Source organism: Entelurus aequoreus, linkage group LG17 (genome assembly GCF_033978785.1).
Source record: "Entelurus aequoreus isolate RoL-2023_Sb linkage group LG17, RoL_Eaeq_v1.1, whole genome shotgun sequence".
Taxonomy (NCBI): domain Eukaryota; kingdom Metazoa; phylum Chordata; class Actinopteri; order Syngnathiformes; family Syngnathidae; genus Entelurus; species Entelurus aequoreus.
In genome coordinates, this window is record NC_084747.1 from 50,130,068 (window position 1) to 50,155,366 (window position 25,299).

Sequence of the window (25,299 nt, forward strand, 5' to 3'; positions counted from 1 at the left end):
TACCTAAGTTACAGTCAGAGCGAAAAAAGATATGTCTTGCACTGCATTCTAGTCCTTCACTCTAACGTTCCTCATCCACAAATCTTTCATCCTCGCTCAAATTAATGGGGTAATCGTTGCTTTCTCGGTCCGAATCGCTCTAGCTGCATTGAAAACAATAGGAAAATGTGAGGAGCCTGTCAACTGACTACGTCACGCTACTTCCGGTAGGGGCAAGGCTTTTTTTTATCAGATACCAAAAGTTGCGAACTTTATCGTCGTTGTTCTATACTAAATCCTTTCAGCAGAAATATGGCAATATCGCGAAATGATCAAGTATGACACATAGAATGGACCTGCTATTCCCGTTTAAATAAAAAAAAAGTCATTTCAGTAGGCCTTTAAAATAAGTATATTCTCACTAATAACAACTACTACTATATGAGTACGTACTTTCTATTGTTTCATTGAAAATAAAACAGCAAAGTCCTTTTGGCTGTCACAATTGTGTCAAAGTCATGATTTTTTTGTTAATGCTTGAAATAAGAAATTATTACTTCAAAAAAGGAGTTTTATACTTGTGAGTGTTGATGACACAGCTTTGCAACAGTTGCTATTCTAGTTTCAAGCATGTTTTACTCAATATAGGTCATCAAATCTCAGCAAAAGGCTGTAATATCTTACTGAGATCACTTCACTTAGGACTAAACCTCTTAAAACAAGTAAAACACTCTAACATAAAATCTGCTTAATGAGAATAATTATCTTATCAGACAGAAAATAAGCAAATATCACCCTTATTTGAGATATTTAATCTTACTTAGATTTATTTTGATTTATTTTCCTTGCTCAGTTTTATTTCTTTACACTCCTTCCTTCATTTAGGATTGTAAGACTGAAAGTATAAACATAAAATAAACGTTACAAAAATATAGCGTCTATTGTGTATTTTACATCAATAATGTCCATTGTGTATTTTACATCAATAAAGTAGAAGGTTTAGTGTTAATACATTCACACAACTACATATAATTACGCATATAGGAATTAAACAACAGCTACAGCACATCAAACATTGTACACGTTGTTGTATGTGACTCATCACAATTAAACCTAAGGTGTAGTGTTATCGCCCTCTACTGGTTAAATTTAGCTCTACATGTAGTACAAGTAGGGATGTCCGATAATATCGGACTGCCGATATTATCGGCCGATAAATGCTTTAAAAATGTAATATCGGAAATTATCGGTATCGGTTTCAAAAAGTAAAATGTATGACTTTTTAAAACGCCGCTGTAGGGAGAAGTACAGAGCGCCGATTAACCTTGAAGGCACTTCCTTTGCGTGCCGGCCCAGTCACATAATATCTACGGCTTTTCACGCACACAAGTGAATGCAAGGCATACTTGGTCAACAGCCATACAGGTCACACTGAGGCTGGCCGTATAAACAACTTTAACACTGTTACAAATATGCGCCACACTGTGAACCCACACCAAACAAGAATGACAAACACATTTCGGGAGAACATCCGCACCGTAACACAACATAAACACAACAGAACAAATACCCAGAACCCCTTGCAGCACTAACTCTTCTGGGATGCTACAATATACACCCCCCCCCCCCCGCTACCCCCTACCCCCAAACCCTGTCCCCCCCCCCAACCCCGCCCACCTCAACCTCCTCATGCTCTCTCAGGGAGAGCATGTCCCAAATTCCAAGCTGCTGTTTTGAGGCATGTTAAAAAAAATAATGCACTTTGTGACTTCAATAATAAATATGGCAGTGCCATGTTGGCATTTCTTTTTCCATAACTTGAGTTGATTTATTTTGGAAAACCTTGTTACATTGTTTAATGCAACCAGCGGGGCATCACAACAAAATTAGGCATAATAATGTGTTAATTCCACGACTGTATATATCGGTATCGGTTGATATCGGAATCGGTAATTAAGAGTTGGACAATATCGGAATATAGTATATCGGCAAAAAAGCCATTATCGGACATCCCTATTTAATATAATGTCAATACAGTTTTTTACTCTATTCTATCCTAATCCTAAATGATGGCAGACTATATGTAATATGGAACATTGTAAATTGTTCTTTGAGTGCAACAAGAAAAGCCCACCATTGAACCAGCTGGTCACCACCACCAAGACAACTCACCAATTCTCCGTAATCCACATTAATATTCTGAATGCAACAAGGTCTTTTCTCAATTTTCTTTAAATCGATGGTGCCGTACAGTATATCGAAGGAATGACAATCAAGAAACTCCCCCCCCAAAGAGACCAAAAAACTAAGCATGTTATCTATTTTTTAACCTGCATGCCTCTGTTTATTTTATTCTTCCTACGTTTAATTTCAGGTCTTCACTTTCGGTGCATGATGCTGTGAATCAACGCTGCGCTCTTCAATCAGCATCCTTTGAAAATGCGTCCTCGTTACCTCAACGTTCCTCCCCTTTTATAACATTCTCAGCGTCTCACTCTGTCTTTATTTAACATCTTTGTGGCCTGTTGTTTACTCCCGCCTGTTTTTCAATTAACATGGCCAGCGCGATTCGCATCCTGGCAGGCACTTAATTTGCTCCGGCGTTCTATTTTCATCAGGCGACGACGTTAAAGAGATCCACATCACTTTTAATCCGACTTCATCAACATCTTATTTTCTGGAGCCCCCCATCAAGCCACTCTCCCAAATACACTGCAAAAATTTAAATCTAAGTAAGATTAAATATCTCAAATAAGGGTGATATTTGCTTATTTTCTGTCTGATAAGATAATTCTTCTCACTAAGCAGATTTTATGTTAGAGTGTTTTACTTGTTTTAAGGGTTTTGGTCCTAAATGATCTCAGTAAGATATTACAGCTTGTTGCTGAGATTTGATGACCTATATTGAGTAAAACATGCTTGAAACTAGAATATCAACTGTTGCAAAGCTGTGTCATCAACACTCACAAGTATAAAACTACTTTTTTAAAGTAATCATTTCTTATTTCAAGTATGTAAAAAAAAAAAAATCATGACTTTGACACAAATGTGTCTCATATTAAAACAGATGACAGCCAAATGGACTTTGCTGTTTTATTTTCAATGAAACAATAGAAAATACGTACTCATATAGTAGTACACTTATTAGTGAGAATATACTTATTGTGTACAGCTCTGGTAATGGGTACATTCGCACCCACCTGCACAAATGTACTTCAAAATGTAACAATCAAAATAAATATGACTTTTTTTTTGTTTACTAGGGCATGCATATATAATATGCATTAGTTTGACCATTTAAAATCAACGATAATAAAAAGGAGATGCTTGGAAATAGCATAAAAATGCCCCAAAAACTTTGAAAAACGGGATTCATAGCGTTACTTTTTGGTGTAACCATCATGAGCGTTCTGAAAAGGTATATTTCTTTTATATTTTGATAATTCATCATATTTATGTATTAATAAATTTAAATAGGTATCGATCAATCTTTAAGCTGTGTGTATTTGATTTCAGTTTGCTTTTGACATCTTATTTAGAAGTGTAGTTGAAACTTTTACAACCTTGTGTTGCGCTCATGATGGCGTAACCAAACTAGATTTCATTTAATGATCTTATTTTGAATATTTATTCCCTTTTTTACATTTAGTATATTTAAATATTAATTCATAAACATTGAATACATTTCAAATATCAATAAAATGCAATTGCCTTCATCTTATAGGGTAATGTTTAGTTACACCAAGTCATGAGGGTAACACTAAGCTTCATCACCTTGACTTGTAATATCTCTAATTCTGGTGGTGTTTTATGCTTTTTGGAACATGTACTATACATATACAACAATAAAGTCCCATATAAAATTATGTTTCTAGCAATACTTTAATTTTGCCTTTAAAGTAACAGTCCAATGTCCATTAGTGGAGCTGTACACTATTTTAAGGTATTTTTGGGTTCATTGAGGTTAGCTCATTTTACTTGTTTTGGAAAGTCTTGACAAGCCAAAGTTTATTGTTCTATTGGCAGATAATTTTGCTTAGTTCAAATAAAATACCCCTAATTTTTTTTTTTTTTTTTAAATTGTTTTTGAACACTGACTTTTTGCAGTGTAGTTTAAACAAAATAACAAAACAAAAACAAAATAATCCCCCAAAAAATAATTGTATTAATTAATTAATTAAAAAGAACCGTTTCCATTACATACACAACGCTGCACATTTAATACGCTATCAACAAAACACTGTAGATTTGGCAAAAAGTTGTTTTTTTTAGTCTACACAAGTAAAGATTATTGGGGTGAGCTGTTTGTATTTGACTTCTACGCTTCTGCCCCTGCACACAAACGAGTGAACATTTGTAAAAACATGGTCCCTTATTGGGTGGCCTTTGTTATTATTGAATATATGGGCAAAAAACACCTCATGTTTGCACTGTTATTAAACCCCGAAATTTGACCCCTATAAGTCATTGTTCTCCCAATAACCAGGAGATTGGGTCCACACATTTAGGGGACTATCAAGCATTATTCGTTAATTGTCTAATACATCAAAAATAGTACACAGGAATTGCTCTCTCTAATGAAATAATAGCCTGCTAACAATCATTTGTATTCTCCCGCATGAATTTAAGGCTCCTGAATGCATAAATTAATGATGTGCGTGTGTGTGTGTGTGTAAGAGCTGCGTACAAGTTGTCATGGCAAATAGCTGCTGCTGTCATGGCGATGACCTTGTAGCAGTCGAGCTGTCTATTGAGGGGATAAATCGGAAGCATGTAAGTTGGAGTGACCCAGCACACGGCAGGCACCAACACCATTTATAAAAAAAAAACCTTATAAAAAAACGGATTTTATTTTATTTTTTTGACCGTCATTGCCACCTCATGTTGGCCGTTTTTTTTACTAACAATGCAGGAAATGGGGATTCTCCTATTCCGCCTTTAAGAAAAATAATTGAAAAACCACTAACACTCCATTTATTTTTTTTCTTGTTTTTGAACACTGACTTTTTGCAGTGTGGTCGTTGCTAGCATGCCGTGTGTTGTGCCTCAGTGTGCATTGTTTACACAACGTGCGGTGCGCTACTTAATATGTCCGTGTGGAAACTCGTTCGGTGCACCTCCGAACCGAACCGAACCCCCCGTACCGAAACGGTTCAATACAAATACACGTACTGTTACACCCTTAAGTGATATACATTCGGCCGATGATAGAGCTTTTAATACTATCGTGACATTGTTATAATGCATGTTGATGGCACATTCGCGCCGTGACTGTCAGTACGTGGACTGTGAGGGTTTTGTTTTCCCGAGATGCAAGTAAAGCTGGATCGGACATGGCGTGAGGCTAAGGACATCTTTATTTTAACACTAACAAAAGGAATAAACAAAAAGCGCGCACAAGGGCGGAAGTACAAACTTGGCTAATGAAAACAAATCTAGCACAAAGGCAAAAACTATGAACATGAACCTAAAATCACTAACTGTGGCATTAATACCAAAAACTTACTTGACAGAGCAGGAATCTATGGCATGGAACACGTGATCAATGGCATGACAGGGGCAGTATGGATAATGTCACCAGGACGATCAACAGAAAAAGACAGGCTTAAATAACAGTGACATTATTAGTGACAGGTGCGCGAGTGCAAAACGTGAGACAGGTTGCGTGACATGAGGACAGGTGAAAACTAATGGGTTGTCATGGAAACAAAACAAACAAGAGTGCACAAAGGGTCCAAAAACCAAACCGAACATAACCAAAACAAAACATGATCACACAGATATGACAGTGACCTCCATATTTAACAGCGAAAAGTGAACAACCACTTCCTCAACGCAGTGTAACGTCCTTGTTAGCGGCTAATGTCCCTCCACAGAAATTCCACAAAGTCAGCAATACTCGCCTCCAGGGCGGCAAATAAACTGTGTTTCTTACACGTATCACTGGAGGACAAGGAATGGCTACGCTACAGTACACACCTGGGGAGAATATGCTAGCCACTGAACTGGTAGCGGCTTTCACAAAGTCTGCCATGATTATTGGCGACGAACACAGAACGCACTCTCTATGTTGTTGTTGATGGAAGTAGCATTAGTTGGCAGATAATTGTTTAAAATGACCAAAACACTTTTTCCTTTTTGTAATTCAACCTTGCCTCCCGTCTCTGCATCCTGGGGTCAACACCTTGACCGATACCCTAACATTTACAGCATGTATATAAAATGTTGTTTTTTTTTGGAGCCTATCCCACCTGCGTTCGGGCGGAAGGCAGGGCAATTACCTGCATTGTTAGTGAAAAACTGCCAACACAAGGCGGCTATCTAGAAAGCACAGAAAAGGGAAAGACGTGTGTTCTTGTCTCACATGAGGATTGTGGATGATGGGCAAAAAAAAAAGTGTGGTTTTTCCTTTAATATCACATTCACTGCATGGTCGGCTTCTGCTTGCCTTAACCCACACAACATGTATTTTAATGGGAACAGAGCAGGAGGTCCATAACGTGAGACAAGACAAAGAGGAGTGCTCAGGCTGATATATGCACGTAATGAACACACACACACACACACACAAACACACACACACACACACATTCTTGTATTTGTTACCTTCTTGAGACCTCCGAAAAATGCCTACCTCTTTAGGACCACCCTTTCTAGGTATATAAAGATTTTGTATTTACAACATTGATAACATATACATACTATGTATACATAAAAAAGTTTGTTGTGAAAAATGAGTTGGAATTTCACAAGAAAGAGGTCACAATTTCACAAGAAAAACTTTGAATTTCGGCGGTATTATAATAAAAGTCGTCATTTTACCCAACGCAAGTCGAAATTTTACAAGAAAAACTGAACATTTGTGCAATTTTATGATAAAAGTTGGAATTTTACTCAATAACAGTCGCATTTTTGCAAAAAAAGCTTAATATTTTGGCAATTCTATGAAAAGAGTCGTCATTTTACTCGACAAAAGTCACAATTTTATAAGAAAGCTTAAAAATGTTGGCAATATTATAATAATACATCGGAATTTTACTTGGCAAAATTATGACCAAAGTTATCATTTTACTCCAAAAATGTCACCGTTGTGATAAAAGTCAGAATTTGGTATGACAAATGTCACCATTTTGCATTAAAAAGTAATAATTTTACATTAAAAAGTAATCATTTTACGAGAAAATATTGCAATATAACAGAAAGAATGTGAGAAATTGTTGCCAATTTTATACGAAAAAAGTCGACACATTGTGAGAAAAAAACTGCTTTTAGTTTTTTTTTAAATTCTGAATTTTTTGTTTGTAATTGTTTTTTAATCTTCATTATTTACTTCAACCTATTATTGTATGTCTCTATATACATATTTATTTTATTTTTGTATTAATTATGGCCAATTTCTTACACACACTTGTTATTACATATGTTGGCCAAAGGGGGAGCACTTTTAAAACCGACACAGTCAATTTGAAAAATCCCTCCTTTATTGCTGCCTTTGCATCTGTCAATGTTTACTTTTGTATGCACATTAAATCAACAAAACAATCCTGACTTTGGAGCAATGTTCACAGACTCTAGTATTTGGCTCTCTATTAGATGCAATGGTTTTCCGTATTGGGACCATGATTTCGGTCCTAACTTGTTCACCGGTCCTCATATGGAAGGTACTTTTCCTTGTTCATGTCTCAAGAAGGGTAGAAATACAAGAACACACACACACACACACACACACACACACACACACACACACACACACACACATTCTTGTCTTTGTTACCTTCTTGAGACCTCTGAAAAATGCCTACCTCTTTAGGACCACTCTTTCTAGGTATATAAAGATTTGTATTTACAACATTAATAACATATACATACTATGCACACATAAAAAAGCTTGTTGTGAAAAATGAGTTGGAATTTCACAAGAAAAAGGTCACAATTTCACAAGAAAAACTTAGAATTTTGGCAGTATTATAATAAAAGTCGTCGTTTTACCCAACGCAAGTCGAAATTTTACAAGAAAAACTGAACATTTGTGCAATTTTATGATAAAAGTTGGAATTTTACTCAATAACAGTCGCATTTTTGCAAAAAAAGCTTAATATTTTGGCAATTCTATGAAAAGAGTCGTCATTTTACTCGACAAAAGTCACAATTTTATAAGAAAGCTTAAAAATGTTGGCAATATTATAATAATACATCGGAATTTTACTTGGCAAAATTATGACCAAAGTTATCATTTTACTCCAAAAATGTCACCGTTGTGATAAAAGTCAGAATTTGGTATGACAAATGTCACCATTTTGCATTAAAAAGTAATAATTTTACATTAAAAAGTAATCATTTTACGAGAAAATATTGCAATATAACAGAAAGAATATGAGAAATTGTTGCCAATTTTATACGAAAAAAGTCGACACATTGTGAGAAAAAGACTGCTTTTAGTTTTTTTTTAAATTCTGAATTTTTTGTTTGTAATTGTTTTTTAATCTTCATTATTTACTTCAACCTATAATTGTATGTCTCTATATACATATTTATTTTATTTTTGTATTAATTATGGCCAATTTCTTACACACACTTGTTATTACATATGTTGGCCAAAGGGGGAGCACTTTTAAAACCGACACAGTTAATTTGAAAAATCCCTCCTTTATTGCTGCCTTTGCATCTGTCAATGTTTACTTTTGTATGCACATTAAATCAACAAAACAATCCTGACTTTGGAGCAATGTTCACGGACTCTAGTATTTGGCTCTCTATTAGATGCAATGGTTTTCCGTATTGGGACCGTGATTTCGGTCCTAACTTGTTCACCGGTCCTCATATGGAAGGTACTTTTCCTTGTTGATGTCTCAAGAAGGGTAGAAATACAAGAACACACACACACACACACAGACACACACACACACACACACACATTCTTGTATTTGTTACCTTCTTGAGACCTCCGAAAAATGCCTACCTCTTTAGGACCACCCTTTCTAGGTATATAAAGATTTTGTATTTACAACATTGATAACATATACATACTATGTATACATAAAAAAGTTTGTTGTGAAAAATGAGTTGGAATTTCACAAGAAAGAGGTCACAATTTCACAAGAAAAACTTTGAATTTCGGCGGTATCATAATAAAAGTCGTCATTTTACCCAACGCAAGTCAAAATTTTACAAGAAAAACTGAACATTTGTGCAATTTTATGATAAAAGTTGGAATTTTACTCAATAACAGTCGCATTTTTGCAAAAAAAGCTTAATATTTTGGCAATTCTATGAAAAGAGTCGTCATTTTACTCGACAAAAGTCACAATTTTATAAGAAAGCTTAAAAATGTTGGCAATATTATAATAATACATCGGAATTTTACTTGGCAAAATTATGACCAAAGTTATCATTTTACTCCAAAAATGTCACCGTTGTGATAAAAGTCAGAATTTGGTATGACAAATGTCACCATTTTGCATTAAAAAGTAATAATTTTACATCAAAAAGTAATCATTTTACGAGAAAATATTGCAATATAACAGAAAGAATATGAGAAATTGTTGCCAATTCTATACGAAAAAAGTCGACACATTGTGAGAAAAAGACTGCTTTTAGTTTTTTTTTTAATTCTGAATTTTTTGTTTGTAATTGTTTTTTAATCTTCATTATTTACTTCAACCTATTATTGTATGTCTCTATATACATATTTATTTTATTTTTGTATTAATTATGGCCAATTTCTTACACACACTTGTTATTACATATGTTGGCCAAAGGGGGAGCACTTTTAAAACCGACACAGTTAATTTGAAAAATCCCTCCTTTATTGCTGCCTTTGCATCTGTCAATGTTTACTTTTGTATACACATTAAATCAACAAAACAATCCTGACTTTGGAGCAATGTTCACGGACTCTAGTATTTGGCTCTCTATTAGATGCAATGGTTTTCCGTATTGGGACCGTGATTTCGGTCCTAACTTGTTCACCGGTCCTCATATGGAAGGTACTTTTCCTTGTTGATGTCTCAAGAAGGGTAGAAATACAAGAACACACACACACACACACACACACACACACACACACACACACACACACACACACACACACACACACATTCTTGTCTTTGTTACCTTCTTGAGACCGCTGAAAAATGCCTACCTCTTTAGGACCACTCTTTCTAGGTATATAAAGATTTGTATTTACAACATTAATAACATATACATACTATGCACACATAAAAAAGCTTGTTGTGAAAAATGAGTTGGAATTTCACAATAAAAAGGTCACAATTTCACAAGAAAAACTTTGAATTTTGGCGGTATTATAATAAAAGTCGTCATTTTACCCAACGCAAGTCGAAATTTTACAAGAAAAACTGAACATTTGTGCAATATTATGATAAAAGTTGGAATTTTACTCAATAACAGTCGCATTTTTGCAAAAAAAGCTTAACATTTTGGCAATTTTATGAAAAGAGTCGTCATTTTACTCGACAAAAGTCACAATTTTATAAGAGAGCTTAAAAATGTTGGCAATATTATAATAATACATCGGAATTTTACTTGGCAAAATTATGACCAAAGTTATCATTTTACTCCAAAAATGTCACCGTTGTGATAAAAGTCAGAATTTGATATGACAAATGTCACCATTTTGCATTAAAAAGTAATAATTTTACATAAAAAAGTAATAATTTTACGAGAAAATATTGCATTATAACAAAGAATATGAGAAATTGTTGCCAATTTTATAAGAAAAAAGTCGACACATAGTGAGAAAAAGACTGCTTTTAGTTTTGTAGTAGAATTTCTGACCTTTGAGCTATATTTCGTGTCTATCAATAATGTCTGCTTGTTTCATTTCTCTTCTATTCTATACCATTGAAGGACCAGATGTAGGACAAAGTTGAATATGGAGTCGCTCTGACCATTCTACAAAATGTTTTGATTGTCTAAGCATGACTAAGGGATTCAAGGATGTTGCAAAACAAACAGGTCGAAAACAACGGGACCTTGACGCATGAGGGAAACAGATAAAAATGGCCAAGTGACAAGGGCTGAGAGAGATTTGCTTGATTCTTGTGTCCTCCGGAGAACGTTTGTTTGTCTGCATGGACAGCTCAATCTGACTTGTACTTTTGACTATGGGTAAATAAATTTTTTGTACTATGTTTAAGCTTCGGACAATCCACTACAGTTTTTTTTAAATGTTTTGTTTGTAATTGTTTTTTAATCTTCATTATTTACTTCAACCTATTAATGTATGTCTCTATATACATATTTATTTTATTTTTGTATTAATTATGGCCAATTTCTTACACACACTTGTTATTACATATGTTGACCAAAGGGGGAGCACTTTTAAAACTGACACAGTCAATTTGAAAAATCCCTCCTTTATTGCTGCCTTTGCATCTGTCAATGTTTACTTTTGTATGCACATTAAATCATACTTGCCAACCTTAAGACCTCCGATACCGGGAGGTGGGGGGTGGGGGGGCGCGGCGCGGTCGGGGTGGGGCGGGGGCGTGGTTAAGGGCGTGGTTAATAGGGGAGTATATTTACAGCTAGAATTAACCAACTCAAGTATTTCTCATATATATATATATATATATATATATATATATATATATATATATATATATATATATATATATATATATATATATATATATATATATATATATATATATATATATATATATATATATGTATGAAATACTTGACTTTCAGTGAATTCTAGCTATATATATATATATATATATATATATATATATATATATATATATATATATATATATATATATATATATATATATATATATATATATATATATATATATATATATATATATATATTTATATATATATGTATATATATTTATTTTATTATACATATAAATAAAATAAATACTTGAATTTCAATGTGCTGGGGGCTATCCAGTAGATGGCAGTATTGTCCTGTTTAACTTCTCCTCCGTTCATGACTCGGCCACCGTGTTCAATGGAGAAGTCTGTTTTACAAAATGTACAGGCAACATAATTGCATACCCCTTCCCCTTCGAACTGTCCTGGATGAACTGAAATTCTTGTTTCCATTCGTTTTGGAACTTGCAAGCGTATTTCTTCATCTTGCTCGTCGACGGCGTCGCCATGTCTGTAACTTCCTCGTTCTTCTGCTTCTTCTCCTTGTTGTGTGCGCAGTTGTGCACTCTACTCTCTAAAAGCCGTAGATGTTATGACGTCATTGGGCAGGCAAGCTGTTTATATTGTGGGAAAGCGGACGTGAGAACAGGCTGTCCCCACTCAGGTCCGCATTGAGCTGGAGGGGGCGTGGCCTCCAGCTCCGGCTGAATACCGGGAGTTTGTCGGGAGAAAATTTCTGCCGGGAGGTTATCGGGAGAGGCGCTGAATACCGGGAGTCTCCCGCTAAAAACGGGAGGGTTGGCAAGTATGCATTAAATCAACAAAACAATCCTGACTTTGGAGCAATGTTCACGGACTCTAGTATTTGGCTCTCTATTAGATGCAATGGTTTTCCGTATTGGGACCGTGATTTCGGTCCTGACTGGTTCACCGGTCCTCATATGGAAGGTACTTTTCCCTTGTTGATGTCTCAAGAAGGGTAGAAATACAAGAACACACACACACACGTACCCACACACACAGAGAGATAGATATTGACCTGCTCCATCAATGTGACATTATGATTATTGGCAAGTCATAAAAGCCTTTTCAGCCTGCGACCTTGTGTTGCAGCAAATGATGGAACCATGTGTGTGCATCATTAAGAGAGGCGGAGGGAGGCTCTGCCTGTTCGTTGGGGATTGGGGTTGGGGGGCTATGATGACGGTAAATGGGGGGATTGACCTCTTAAAGCCTACAATAGGAGCGAGAGATAGACCTGGATTTACTACATAAGAGAAGAATAAACGCAGAGTGAATCAATGGCAGTCAATATTGTGTGTGCGTGTTGTCTGTGTATTACGAACATTAAAAGTAATACTCTGGGAGCTTTTGACTGTTTGATAGGGAGCATATCGACTTATTATCGGTCTCGCCGCTTCATTGTGGAGCGCGTCGGCCGCTCTCGTGATTGAACTTTACAGTCTTGCGCCATGCAAGTTGTTTTTCAGAATGATGGAAACACACTTTGTCATCCATTGTGCTGGAAGTCCCATCAACACTAATAACACCTTAGTTAGGATTGATGTCGACATCATTCAACAATTGTTCACTGAGACGACGAGAAGGCTAGAAAGCTAATATGTGACCTGTGCTGGCAAAATGAGTCACAATGAGGACATTTTAAAAACTGAGTTATTGTTATTTACACATTCTCCATCTAAAAACCTTCAAAATGATACATGGTTTGTTGGAATCGGACAGAAAATGACCGAGTCACATCCGATTGAAGTCGACCAAGTTTGAGGGTCCGTTTTGAGAAAAAACCAGCTTAAAGTTTACTGTTCCAGAACAGAATGTTCCAAAACAAAACTCCATAGCAACCATACCTTAAAAGTCCTTGGAGCAACACCAAAATTGGTACAATTAAAGTCAAATCCCATGTCTAAAAGAAAAATATATATTCAACTCTATTGAAAACGGTTATGTACAAAAATTTCAATACTGTTATGTCACAGTTTTTTTGTTCACTAGTCAGTTTGTCAGCTGGTCAGCTGTCCGTAATATTCCTGACCAGCAGCACTAAGAAGATTCGCCGACTGCAGTGAATTTAGCGCACTTGGCAACCGCCTGTGTACCCTCTCCACCTTCTAAATACATTACGGAATGTAAAACAGTCTAACTTATCCACAAAAATAATAATTAAATGTTCGAAAATCACCTTTTTTCACCAAATATTCCGCTCGAATTACTGTGTGTTGTTTTTCATCAGGGCGCTGCCATGATACCACAATGCACCGCGCGGGGTGATTCAACCAATGAGGGTGCGCCTCACAGCGACCGCTTAGCAACAAGCCGGATTTGTTTACGTCGGGACAGGTTTAAAAACTCGAATTGTATTGGTTCAGAATGGCGTCATCGGGAATCCCATGCTCATTTTTAGAAAGTACGTAAACTTGGCGTCACAATGATACCAAATATGGCTAGGGGGATTCCCCCTTATTGCCGCGAGTGAGCGTTGAAAACGCTTGATTTTCTCAAGGAATTTTAACACAAAGGACTAATTTCTGAAGACATACACTACCGTTCAAAAGTTTGGGGTCACCCAAACAATTTTGTGGAATAGCTCTCATTTCTAAGAACAAGAATAGACTGTCGAGTTTCAGATGAAAGTTCTCTTTTTCTGGCCATTTTGAGCGTTTAATTGACCCCACAAATGTGATGCTCCAGAAACTCAATCTGCTCAAAGGAAGGTCAGTTTTGTAGCTTCTGTAACGAGCTAAACTGTTTTCAGATGTGTGAACATGATTGCACAAGGGTTTTCTAATCATCAATTAGCCTTCTGAGCCAATGAGCAAACACATTGTACCATTAGAACACTGGAGTGATAGTTGCTGGAAATGGGCCTCTATACACCTATGTAGATATTGCACCAAAAACCAGACATTTGCAGCTAGAATAGTCATTTACCACATTAGCAATGTATAGAGTGTATTTCTTTAAAGTTAAGACTAGTTTAAAGTTATCTTCATTGAAAAGTACAGTGCTTTTCCTTCAAAAATAAGGACATTTCAATGTGACCCCAAACTTTTGAACGGTAGTATATATATATATATATATATATATATATATATATATATATATATATATATATATACATATATATATATATATATATATACACTACCGTTCAAAAGTTTGGGGTCACCCAAACAATTTTGTGGAATAGCTCTCATTTCTAAGAACAAGAATAGACTGTCGAGTTTCAGATGAAAGTTCTCTTTTTCTGGCCATTTTGAGCGTTTAATTGACCCCACAAATGTGATGCTCCAGAAACTCAATCTGCTCAAAGGAAGGTCAGTTTTGTAGCTTCTGTAACGAGCTAAACTGTTTTCAGATGTGTGAACATGATTGCACAAGGGTTTTCTAATCATCAATTAGCCTTCTGAGCCAATGAGCAAACACATTGTACCATTAGAACACTGGAGTGATAGTTGCTGGAAATGGGCCTCTATACACCTATGTAGATATTGCACCAAAAACCAGACATTTGCAGCTAGAATAGTCATTTACCACATTAGCAATGTATAGAGTGTATTTCTTTAAAGTTAAGACTAGTTTAAAGTTATTTTCATTGAAAAGTACAGTGCTTTTCCTTCAAAAATAAGGACATTTCAATGTGACCCCAAACTTTTGAACGGTAGTGTACCTTGTACAAAACCTTCAAATAAAGGTGATTTAAGATGTTTTTTTTGCTATTTCGATGATTGGGATCGCTAGATTGTGGCTTTATGGACTCATTTTTGTGAAAATCTCAATTTCAACCAAGATACATTTTTTTCACTTATTTGCCTGTAGGTCAAAATTAGCCTGTGCGTATTCCGACTCATTTTGCCAGCACGGGTCACGTATGGTAACTTGAGTTTTGAGTTCCAAAATGGAGCGCAACTTCAAAGGCAGTGTAACCATGCCGTTGCTCTCTGCCAATCAGCAAGAGGATAATGGTAATTAACTACAATCTGCATGAGCAATTTAAGAAGGAATAAAAAAAATGGATGGAAAGTTCTACAACTCACTTGATTCAAACGGTTCCACTATCCACACACTCCAAGCCCACATGTTCCTGGTTCAGAAAATTGCACGTTTTTCTGGAATTACCAGCAACTCGTCCCCATGGAAAACCCATTGGCAATACACATACCTGTTCATATTCCACATTTCTTATCCGATTCGGACTGTTGCACCTTCTACACAATCCACTTACTCTGGACAAATCATTTTAGTTTGAGTTGGGCATTTCCGCGGCTTGATTGAGATTGTTTTAACCCCAAATATGTGTTTTTGAAACTCTCCCTGTTGGTGTGGACATAGCCTAAACACGAATAGTGATTGGCCTTAATCGGCAATGACGATCACATACTTTTTCACGGAAATCGTCCATTACAGATCGATCGGCAGATCCCTACTAAGTAGTTGCAAAGACTTTTTGCTAGATGACTGCCATGTTTTTTTGTTTTTGAGCTACTTAAAGGCCTACTGAAAGCCACTACTACCGACCACGCAGTCTGATAGTTTATATATCAATGATGAAATCTTAACATTGAAACACATGCCAATACGGCCGGGTTAACTTATAAAGTGCAATTTTAAAATTCCCGCCACACTTCCGGTTGAAAAACTCCTTTGGATATGATTTATGCGCGTGACGTCACAAAATCCACGGAAGTGGTTGGACCCCATCTGACCCGATATAAAAACCTCTTGTTTTCTTCGACAAAATTCCACAGTATTCTGGACATCTGTGTTGGTGAATCTTTTGCAATTTGTTTAATGAACAATGGAGACTGCAAAGAAGAACGTTGTAGGTGGGATCGATCGGTGTATTAGTGGCTAAGTACAATACTTACAGCAACACAACAAGGACTACTTACTACGCCTAGCCGATGCTTGCCGCCAAACCCACGGATGAAGTCCTTCGTCGCGCCGTCGATCGCTGGAACGCAGGTGAGCACGGCTGTTGATGGGAAGATGAGGGCTGGCTGGCGTAGGTGGAGCGCTAATGTTTTTATCATAGTTCTGTGAGGTCCGGTTGCTAAGTTGCTAAATTAGCCTTAGCGTCGTTAGCAACAGCATTGTTAAGCCTTACCAGGCTGAGAATTTTTAACCGTGTAGTTACATGTACATGGTTTAATAGTATTGTTGATCTTCTGTCTATCCTTCCAGTCAGGGGTTTATTTCTTTTGTTTCTATCTTCATTTGAGAACGATGCTATCACGTTAGCTCAGTAGCTAAGTGTGTCACCGATGTATTGTCGTGGGGATAAAAGTCACTTTAAATGTCCCTTTCGCGTGCTCGACTCTCATTTTCAAGAGGATATAGTATCCGAGGTGGTTTAAAATACAAATCCGTGATCTACAATAGAAAAAGGAGAGAGTGTGGAATCCAATGAGCCAGCTTGTACCTAACGGTTACGGTTACGGTTACGGTCAGAGCGAAAAAAGATACGTCCATCACTGCCTCTCTAGTCCTTCACTGTAACGTTCCTCATCTACGAGTCTTTCATCCTCGCTCAAATTAATGGGGTAATCGTCGCTTTGTCGCTCCGAATCTCTCTCGCTCCATTGTAAACAACGGGGAATTGTGAGGAATACTAGCTCCTGTGACGTCACGCTACTTCCGGTACAGGCAAGGCTTTTTTTTTATCAGAGAGCAAAAGTTGCGAACTTTTTCGTCGATTTTCTCTACTAAATCCTTTCAGTAAAAATATGGCAATATCGCGAAATGATCAAGTATGACACATAGAATGGATCTGCTATTCCCGTTTAAATAAAAAAAATTCATTTCAGTAGGCCTTTAAATCTTGAGCCCTCTCTTAACTGGCTGCGCTGAAGAGGGAACTTTAGTGAGGTTTTTAAGTACCGTATTTTTCGGACTATAAGTCGCAGTTTTTTTCATAGTTTGGCCGGGGGTGCGACTTATACTCAGGAGCGACTTATGTGTGAAATTATTAACACATTACCGTAAAATATCAAATAATATTATTTAGCTCATTCGCGTAAGAGACTAGACCAGGGGTCGGCAACCTTTATCACTCAAAGAGCCATTTTGACGAGTTTCACAAATTAAAGAAAACAATGGGAGCCACAAAACTCTTTTGAAATTTAAAATGAAACAACACTGCATTCAAAGCTTTTTTTTGCTTTGTGCTGTGTTAATACAAGGGGTCTCAGACACGCGCCCCGGCCCGCACTTTAATATGACAATTTAATGTAAGTGCGGCCCGCGAGTTTTACATTAATGGCGCTTGACAGCGTCATACTTGCAAACCCCCCTAAATTTTTCCGAGGGACACCCGAAATTTAGGGGGTGATGGCACTGACTTCAGCGCCCTCTACAGCTCGCTCAAACAACATACCTGCTCAGTTACATGTTGAATATAGCTTCTGCTAGCACACGACAGTGACAGCAAGGCATACTTGTTCAACAGCCACACAGCTTACACTGACGGTTACCATATAAAACAACTTTAACACTGTTACGTTACAAATATGCGCCACACTGTGAACCCACACCAAAAAAGAATGACAAACACATTTCTGGAGAACATCCGCACCGTAACACAACATAAACACAGCAGAACGAATACCCAGAATCCCATGCAGCCCTAACTCTCCCGGTCTACACTATACACCCCCGCTACCACCAAACCCCCCCACACATCAACCCCCCAATGTTTGTCATTCTTTTTTGGTGTGTGTTCACAGTGTGGTGCACCCTCTGTTGCATATATCATTGTCACCGAGTACTCATGTCTTTATATGACACTCACTGAATAACTCAGTGATTCAGGACAACTATTGGGAGTATATTACAGCACTCTGTCCTTTTTTTTACTACTTAGCACTTGTGTTTTTATTGCTCCCTTGTTTGTTTATGGCAGGATTGCTCGCTGTTTAATTGATTTCCGTAAAACATGAACGAGGGGGGGGGGGCTGAGGAAGAGTCTATTGAAATTGCAATAAAGGCGCGCAAAAAGGAATTCAATTTCAGCACTAGGGTTGTACGATATACCGGTATTAGTATAGTACCGCGATACTAATGAGTCATTTTCGGTACGATACCGGCTCTGAAACGTACCGGTCCTGCACCCGCGTCGAAGTCACGTCGTGTCATTGCTGGTTTACGAACAGACGAGCATGTTCGGCGGCACACAATCACTGAGTACTTACAAGCAGACACAGTGTGTAGACAGAAAAGGGAGAACGGATGCATTTTGGCTTACAAACTAACGATAAAGGTGAAGTTATAAAACTGAAACGCCCTCAGGAAGAGGTGCTTGAAGACATGGCTAGCTAGCTAGCGGCTAACGTCCATCCGCAGTCTGCAGTGTTTTAGCTACTTCTAAATCACTAATCCTCGCATCCATGGCAACAAATAAAGTACGTTTCTTACAAGTATCATCCCTGCAGGACGAGGAATAGCTAAACATGCTTCACTACACACCGTAGCTCACTGGCGTCAAAATGTAAACAACCGCCATGGGTGCATCTACACCTAACATCCACTGCAATGATATCAAGTACAGGCACGTATCTAGTCGATACTATTATGATTACGTCGATATTTTTTGGCATCACATCATATTTTTTCGTTTTTTACAAATGTATATTATGTTTATAAACTCAGGAAATATGTCCCTGGACACATGAGGAGTTTGAATATGACCAATGTATGATCCTGTAACTACTTAGTATCGGATACTAGAGATGTCCGATAATGGCTTTTTTGCCGATATCCGATATTCCGATATTGTTCAACTCTTAATTACCGATATCAACCGATACCGATATATACAGTCGTGGAATTAACACATTATTATGCCTAATTTTGTTGTGATGCCCCGCTGGATGCATGAAACAATGTAACAAGGTTATGGAACAAAATGCCGACATGGCACTGCCATATTTATTATTGAAGTCACAAAGTGCATTATTTTTTTTAACATGCCTCAAAACAGCAGCTTGGAATTTGGGACATGCTCTCCCTGAGAGAGCATTAGGAGGTTGAGGTGGGCGGGGTTGAGCGGGGGGTGCATATAGTAGCGTCCCGGAAGAGTTAGTGCTGCAAGGAGTTCTGGGTATTTGTTCCGTTGTATTTATGTTGTGTTACGGTGCGGATGTTCTCCCGAAATGTGTTTGTCATTCTTGTGTGGTGTGGGTTCACAGTGTGGCGCATCTTTGTAACAGTGTTAAAGTTGTTTATACGGTCACCCTCAGTGTGACCTGTATGGCTGTTGACCAAGTATGCTTGCATTCACTTGTGAGTGTGTCAAAAGCCGTAGATATTATGTGACTGGCCCGGCACGCAAAGGCAGTGCCTTCAAGGTTTATTGGCGCTCTGTACTTCTCCCTACGTCCGTGTACACAGCGGCATTTTAAAAAGTCATAAATTATACTTTTTGAAACAGATATCGATAATTTTGAAACCGATACCGATAATTTCCGATATTACATTTTAAAGCATTTATCGGCCGATAATATCGGCAGTCCGATATTATCGGCAGTCCGATATTATCGGACATCCCTAATTGATACCCAAATTTGTGGTATCATCCAAAACTAATGACCAAACAACAGAAGAATAAGTGATTATTACATTTTAACAGAAGTGTAGACAGTACATGTTAAAAGAGAAATTAATATTATATTATATTAACAGTAAATGAACAAGTAGATTAATAATTCATTTTCTACCACTTGTCCTTAATAATGTTGACAAAATAATACAATGATAAATGACACAATATGTCACTGCATAAGTCAGCAGACTAAATTAGGAGTCTTTGTTTGTTTACTTACTAATAAAAGACAAGTTGTCTTGTATGTTCACTACTTTATTTAAGGACTTAACCGCAATAAGAAACATATGTTTAATGTACCCTAAGATTTGTGGTTAAAATAAAGCCAATAATGGAATTTTTTGTGGTCCCCTTTATTTAGAAAAGTACTGATATTATTTTGGTACCGGTACCAAAATATTGGTATCGGGACAACACTACACATGCAATTTTGGGCATTATAATTGATTTTCATTCGTAGTTTTTTCATTTTATTTTCAAAAACTTATAGTAACCAAATTAATACACATTTCTGACTTCTAAGCAAAAGGTAAACATTTTTTTTGGTTTATTTTCTAATAAAACTGTAATAAGAAACATATGTTTAATGTACCCTAAGATTTTTTGTTAAAATAAAGCCAATAATAAAAACATTTTGTGGTCCCCTTTATTTGGAAAAGTACCGAAAAGTACCAAAATAATTTTAGTACCGGTACCAGTACCAAAATATTGGTATCGTTACAACACTATTCAGCACTAATCATTCCAGGAATCTTGCTGACAAAATGTAGGTATAACAGGTATTTACTGTAGCTCCCAAGGCAGTGGTTCTTAACCTGGGTTAGATCGAACCCTAGGGGTTCGGTGAGTCGGGTTCAGGGGTTCGGCGGAGGTCGAGACACACCCGACTCATCGTGTAAATAAAAACTTCTCCCTATCAGCGTATTACGGATACGGCAACAGCTGACTGATTTGCAGGTGTGTAATTTGTTGTGAGTTTATGCACTGTGTTGGTTTTGTTGTTTGAACAAGGTGATGTTCATGCACGGTTCATTTTGTGCACCAGTAAAAAAACATGGTAAGACTTTAGTATGGGGAACGTATTCACCATTAATTAGTTGCTTATTAACATGCAAATTAGTAACATATTGGCTCCTAACTAGTCATTATTAAGTACTTATTAATGCCTTATTCGGCATGGCCTTATTATAACCCTAACCCTCTAACCCTAACCAAATAACTCTAAATTAAGTCTTTGTTACTTAGAATATGTTCCCCTAGTGTCCAAAACACTCTAAATTAAGTCTTTGTTACTTAGAATATGTTCCCCATACTAAAGTGTTACCAAAAACATATAACTTTGTCTTGAATTTGAAAAAAAATGTGTTTTATTTTTCACTAAAGAAGGGTTTGGTAAATGCACATATGAAACTGGTGGGGTTCGGTACCTCCAACAAGGTTAAGAACCACTGTCCTAAGGTCTTTCTATCAGTTACTACTTGTGATTGCTGTCAATATGTTACTTACAAGTGTCCGTCTTGAGCAGGCTGTTGGAGCTCCTGAAGTACTGCGGGTTCTCAATCACGGGGATCTTGGTCATGCCAATGATGACGGCGTCGGGGCCCAGGTCGGAGGAAGAGGGCGTGTTGCTGCCGTTGGAGACGTGGTGGAGAGGGGAGGCCGAGTCATCATCGTTACTGATGACTGAGGACGGTCCTTCGAGAAACAGAGAGAAGGAGAGAGACAGAGGACGATGAGCAAGAGTTCCAGTGGCGCGTCTTATCTTTACGAGAATCGAGCGAGGAGCCATTTAGGTGTGCATGCTCGCCACTTTAACTGTATGAAGGCACAGAAGACTTCATTAGGTTGTTAAGATGTTATTAGCCAAGATTGAGGAGATGAAGTCTTAAGAAGAGGCGGTTAAGTTGTGGTATTGATCCTGCATCCTGTAGGAGAAGACAGCGATGTCAGTCAAATATCATATCATGCTGGTTCTTTCCCTTCAGTCCGTTAGGGCAGTGCTACTCCATTGGAGGCCCGTGTACCAAAACCAACTTCGGAGTGACAGACATTTAACTTAAACAGCACAGCACTCCTGTCATAACAAGAATATTTGACTCAAGTTTCTGAAGTAGGTACCGTATTTTTCGGAGTATAAGTCGCTCCGGAGTACAAGTCGCACCGGCCGAAAATGCATAACAAAGAAGGAAAAAACATATATAAGTCGCATTGGAGTATAAGTCGCATTTTTGGGGGAAATGTATTTGATAAAACACAACACCAAGAATAGACATTTGAAAGGCAATTTAAAATAAATACAGAATAGTGAAGAACAGGCTGAATAAGTGTACGTTATATGAGGCATAAATAACCAACTGAGAACGTGCCTGGTATGTTAACGTAACATATTATGGTAAGAGTCATTCAAATAACTATAACATATAGAACATGCTATACGTTTACCAAACAATCTGTCACTCCTAATCGCTAAATCCCATGAAATCTTATACGTCTAGTCTCTTACGTGAATGAGCTAAATAATATTATTTGATATTTTACGGTAATGTGTTAGTAATTTCACACATAAGTCGCTCCTTAGTATAAGTCGCACCCCCGGCCAAACTATGAAAGAAACTGCGACTTATAGTCCGAAAAATACGGTAGTTAGTTATTTACATATATATATATATATATATTTTTTTTTTTTAAGGCCCTCTCTAATGGCCCTCTTTATTGCGTTACTGTGAAAAGTAACTACCGTATTTTTTCGGAGTATAAGTCGCACCGGAGTATAAGTCGCAGTGGCCGAAAATGCATAATACAGAAGGAAAAAAACATATATAAGTCGCACTGGAGTATAAGTCGCATTTTTTGGGGAATTTAAAATAAATAAAGAATAGTGAACAACAGGCAGAATAAGTGTACGTTATATGACGCAACCAACTGAGAACGTGCCTGGTATGTTAACGTAACATATTATGGTAAGAGTCATTCAAATAACTATAACATATAGAACATGCTATACGTTTACCAAACAATCTGTCACTCCTAATCGCTAAATCCCATGAAATCTTATACGTCTAGTCTCTTACGTGAATGAGCTAAATAATATTATTTTATATTTTACGGTAATGTGTTAGTAATTTCACACATAAGTCGCTCCTTAGAAGAAACTGCGACTTATAGTCCGAAAAATACGGTACTCAAAAACAGCAGAGGGCTCTTGCCAGAATAGGTCATGATATGTTTGGTAGTGTACTGTGACATTTTCCTGATATCACATTTGTGCTCTGGCTCAATAAAACGATGGGAAAATGATATAGTGGATCCTAGACTGCAGTGACATGCGTGGCGGCCTGCCACAAATTAATTTGGACTGCCACAAATACATTTGGCGCAAACTGTTTTCACTTGTAGCTTGTCGTTACAACTCCGTATAGTAGATAGCATTGTAACTTTGCTTCTTAACACACCTCATACGCACTGGGGGGCAAGCCGTACATTTCGGACTACAAGGTGCACTTAAAACCCTTTCATTTTCCCCAAAGTTGACAGTGCGCCTTATAACCCAAACAAGATTGATTCTGGTTGTGCTTACCGACCTCGGAGCAATTGTATTTGGTTAAATTGTGTAAAAATAAGTGTGACCAGTAGATGGCAGTCACACATAAGAGATACGTGTCGACTGCAAGATGACATTAGCAAGCAAGCCCAAAACGTTGATGTTTCATTGACAATATGGAACATTAAACACGGTGCTCAAAAATCTGTCAAAATGCTTTAGTATTAGAGACGTCCGATAATTTAGGACTGCCAATATTATCGGCAGATAAATGCTTTAAAATGTAATATCGTAAATGATCGGTATCGGTTTCAAAAAGTAAAACGTATGACTTTTTAAAACGCCGCTGTGTACACGGACGTAGGGAGAAGTACAGAGCGGCAATAAACCTTAAAGGCACAGCCTTTGGGTGCTGGCCCAGTCACATAATATCTACGGTTTTTCACACACACACAAGTGAATGCAATTCATACTTGGTCAACAGCCATACAGGTCACACTGAGGGTGTCCGTATAAACAACTTTAACACTGTTACAAATATGCGCCACACTGTGAACCCACACCAAACAAAAATGACAAACACATTTCGGGAGAACATCCGCACCGTAACACAACATAAACACAACAGAACAAATACCCAGAACCCCTTGTGTCAGAAAAATTGTATTTAAATGATCAAATAAACTTTCCGTTCTGAGTTTCCAATGAACAGACAAGAAGCTGTCTTTGTTGCACCAAGCCAAACGCTTGGAAGATTCCGCTGTGTACAGTGGAATCAGACGGGAGGGGTCATCCATTGTCCTCAAAAACCTGCCAAAGCTGAATCTACGACAAGCCCAAGCCCGAGGGATCTTCTTCTTTTGTCTCTAATGTGACCGAAAACAATGACTGTTTACATACTCCCCATTCCTGTTGAGACAGGTGTTGTTGCGTAAACATTGAACATCTAAATAAAAGAGGGGACGAAAACCTTCTTCGTCAGAGCGTGGTGCAAGACTGTACAGAGAGTACAGTGGCCATGTCTCTCCTCAATATTGAGTCCAAATTTAATTCTGTCTCTGTTTGATTCCTTGCCTTTTGTCTTGTTTAATAGATGTCGTCAGTGTTTGAACCTGACACCTTGCAGCACTAACTCTTCCGGGACGCTACAATATACACCCCCAAAAGAGCCACATCTGGCTCGAGAGCCATAGGTTCCCTACCCCTGCTGTAGACAGAAGTCAGAATTTTTATGTAAAATCTTGTAGACTGTTTTTCAATCATATCATTTAGTAAATTATTGCTTTGTATTTCATTTACTTACACTTTAGTAAAAGAAATATGACCTTCTATTATCTGTTTATTTACATGGTATATCAGTGTAGAAATATACTAAACGACTCCTCCATATGTCATCAGCCTGATTTGTATTAAAAAGTTAGTTAAAGTACCACTGATAGTCACACACACACACACACTAGGTGTGGTGAAATTACTCTCTGCATTTGACCCATCCCCTTGTTCCGCCCCCTGGGAGGTGAGGGGAGCAGTGAGC

At 37.4% G+C, this 25,299-nt stretch overlaps 1 protein-coding gene across 6 annotated transcripts in view; it reads right to left on the reverse strand.

Moving 5' to 3' along the window:
• The window catches only part of ntrk2a (neurotrophic tyrosine kinase, receptor, type 2a), a 231,548-nt gene that overhangs the window by 65,006 nt on the left and 141,243 nt on the right, over window positions 1–25,299 (reverse strand). For all 6 annotated transcript variants that reach the window (XM_062025863.1, XM_062025867.1, XM_062025866.1 and 3 more), the window contains one exon: window positions 21,731–21,919. In XM_062025863.1, coding sequence (XP_061881847.1) covers window positions 21,731–21,919 — 189 coding nt within the window. The remainder of the gene's footprint in view (window positions 1–21,730; window positions 21,920–25,299) is intronic.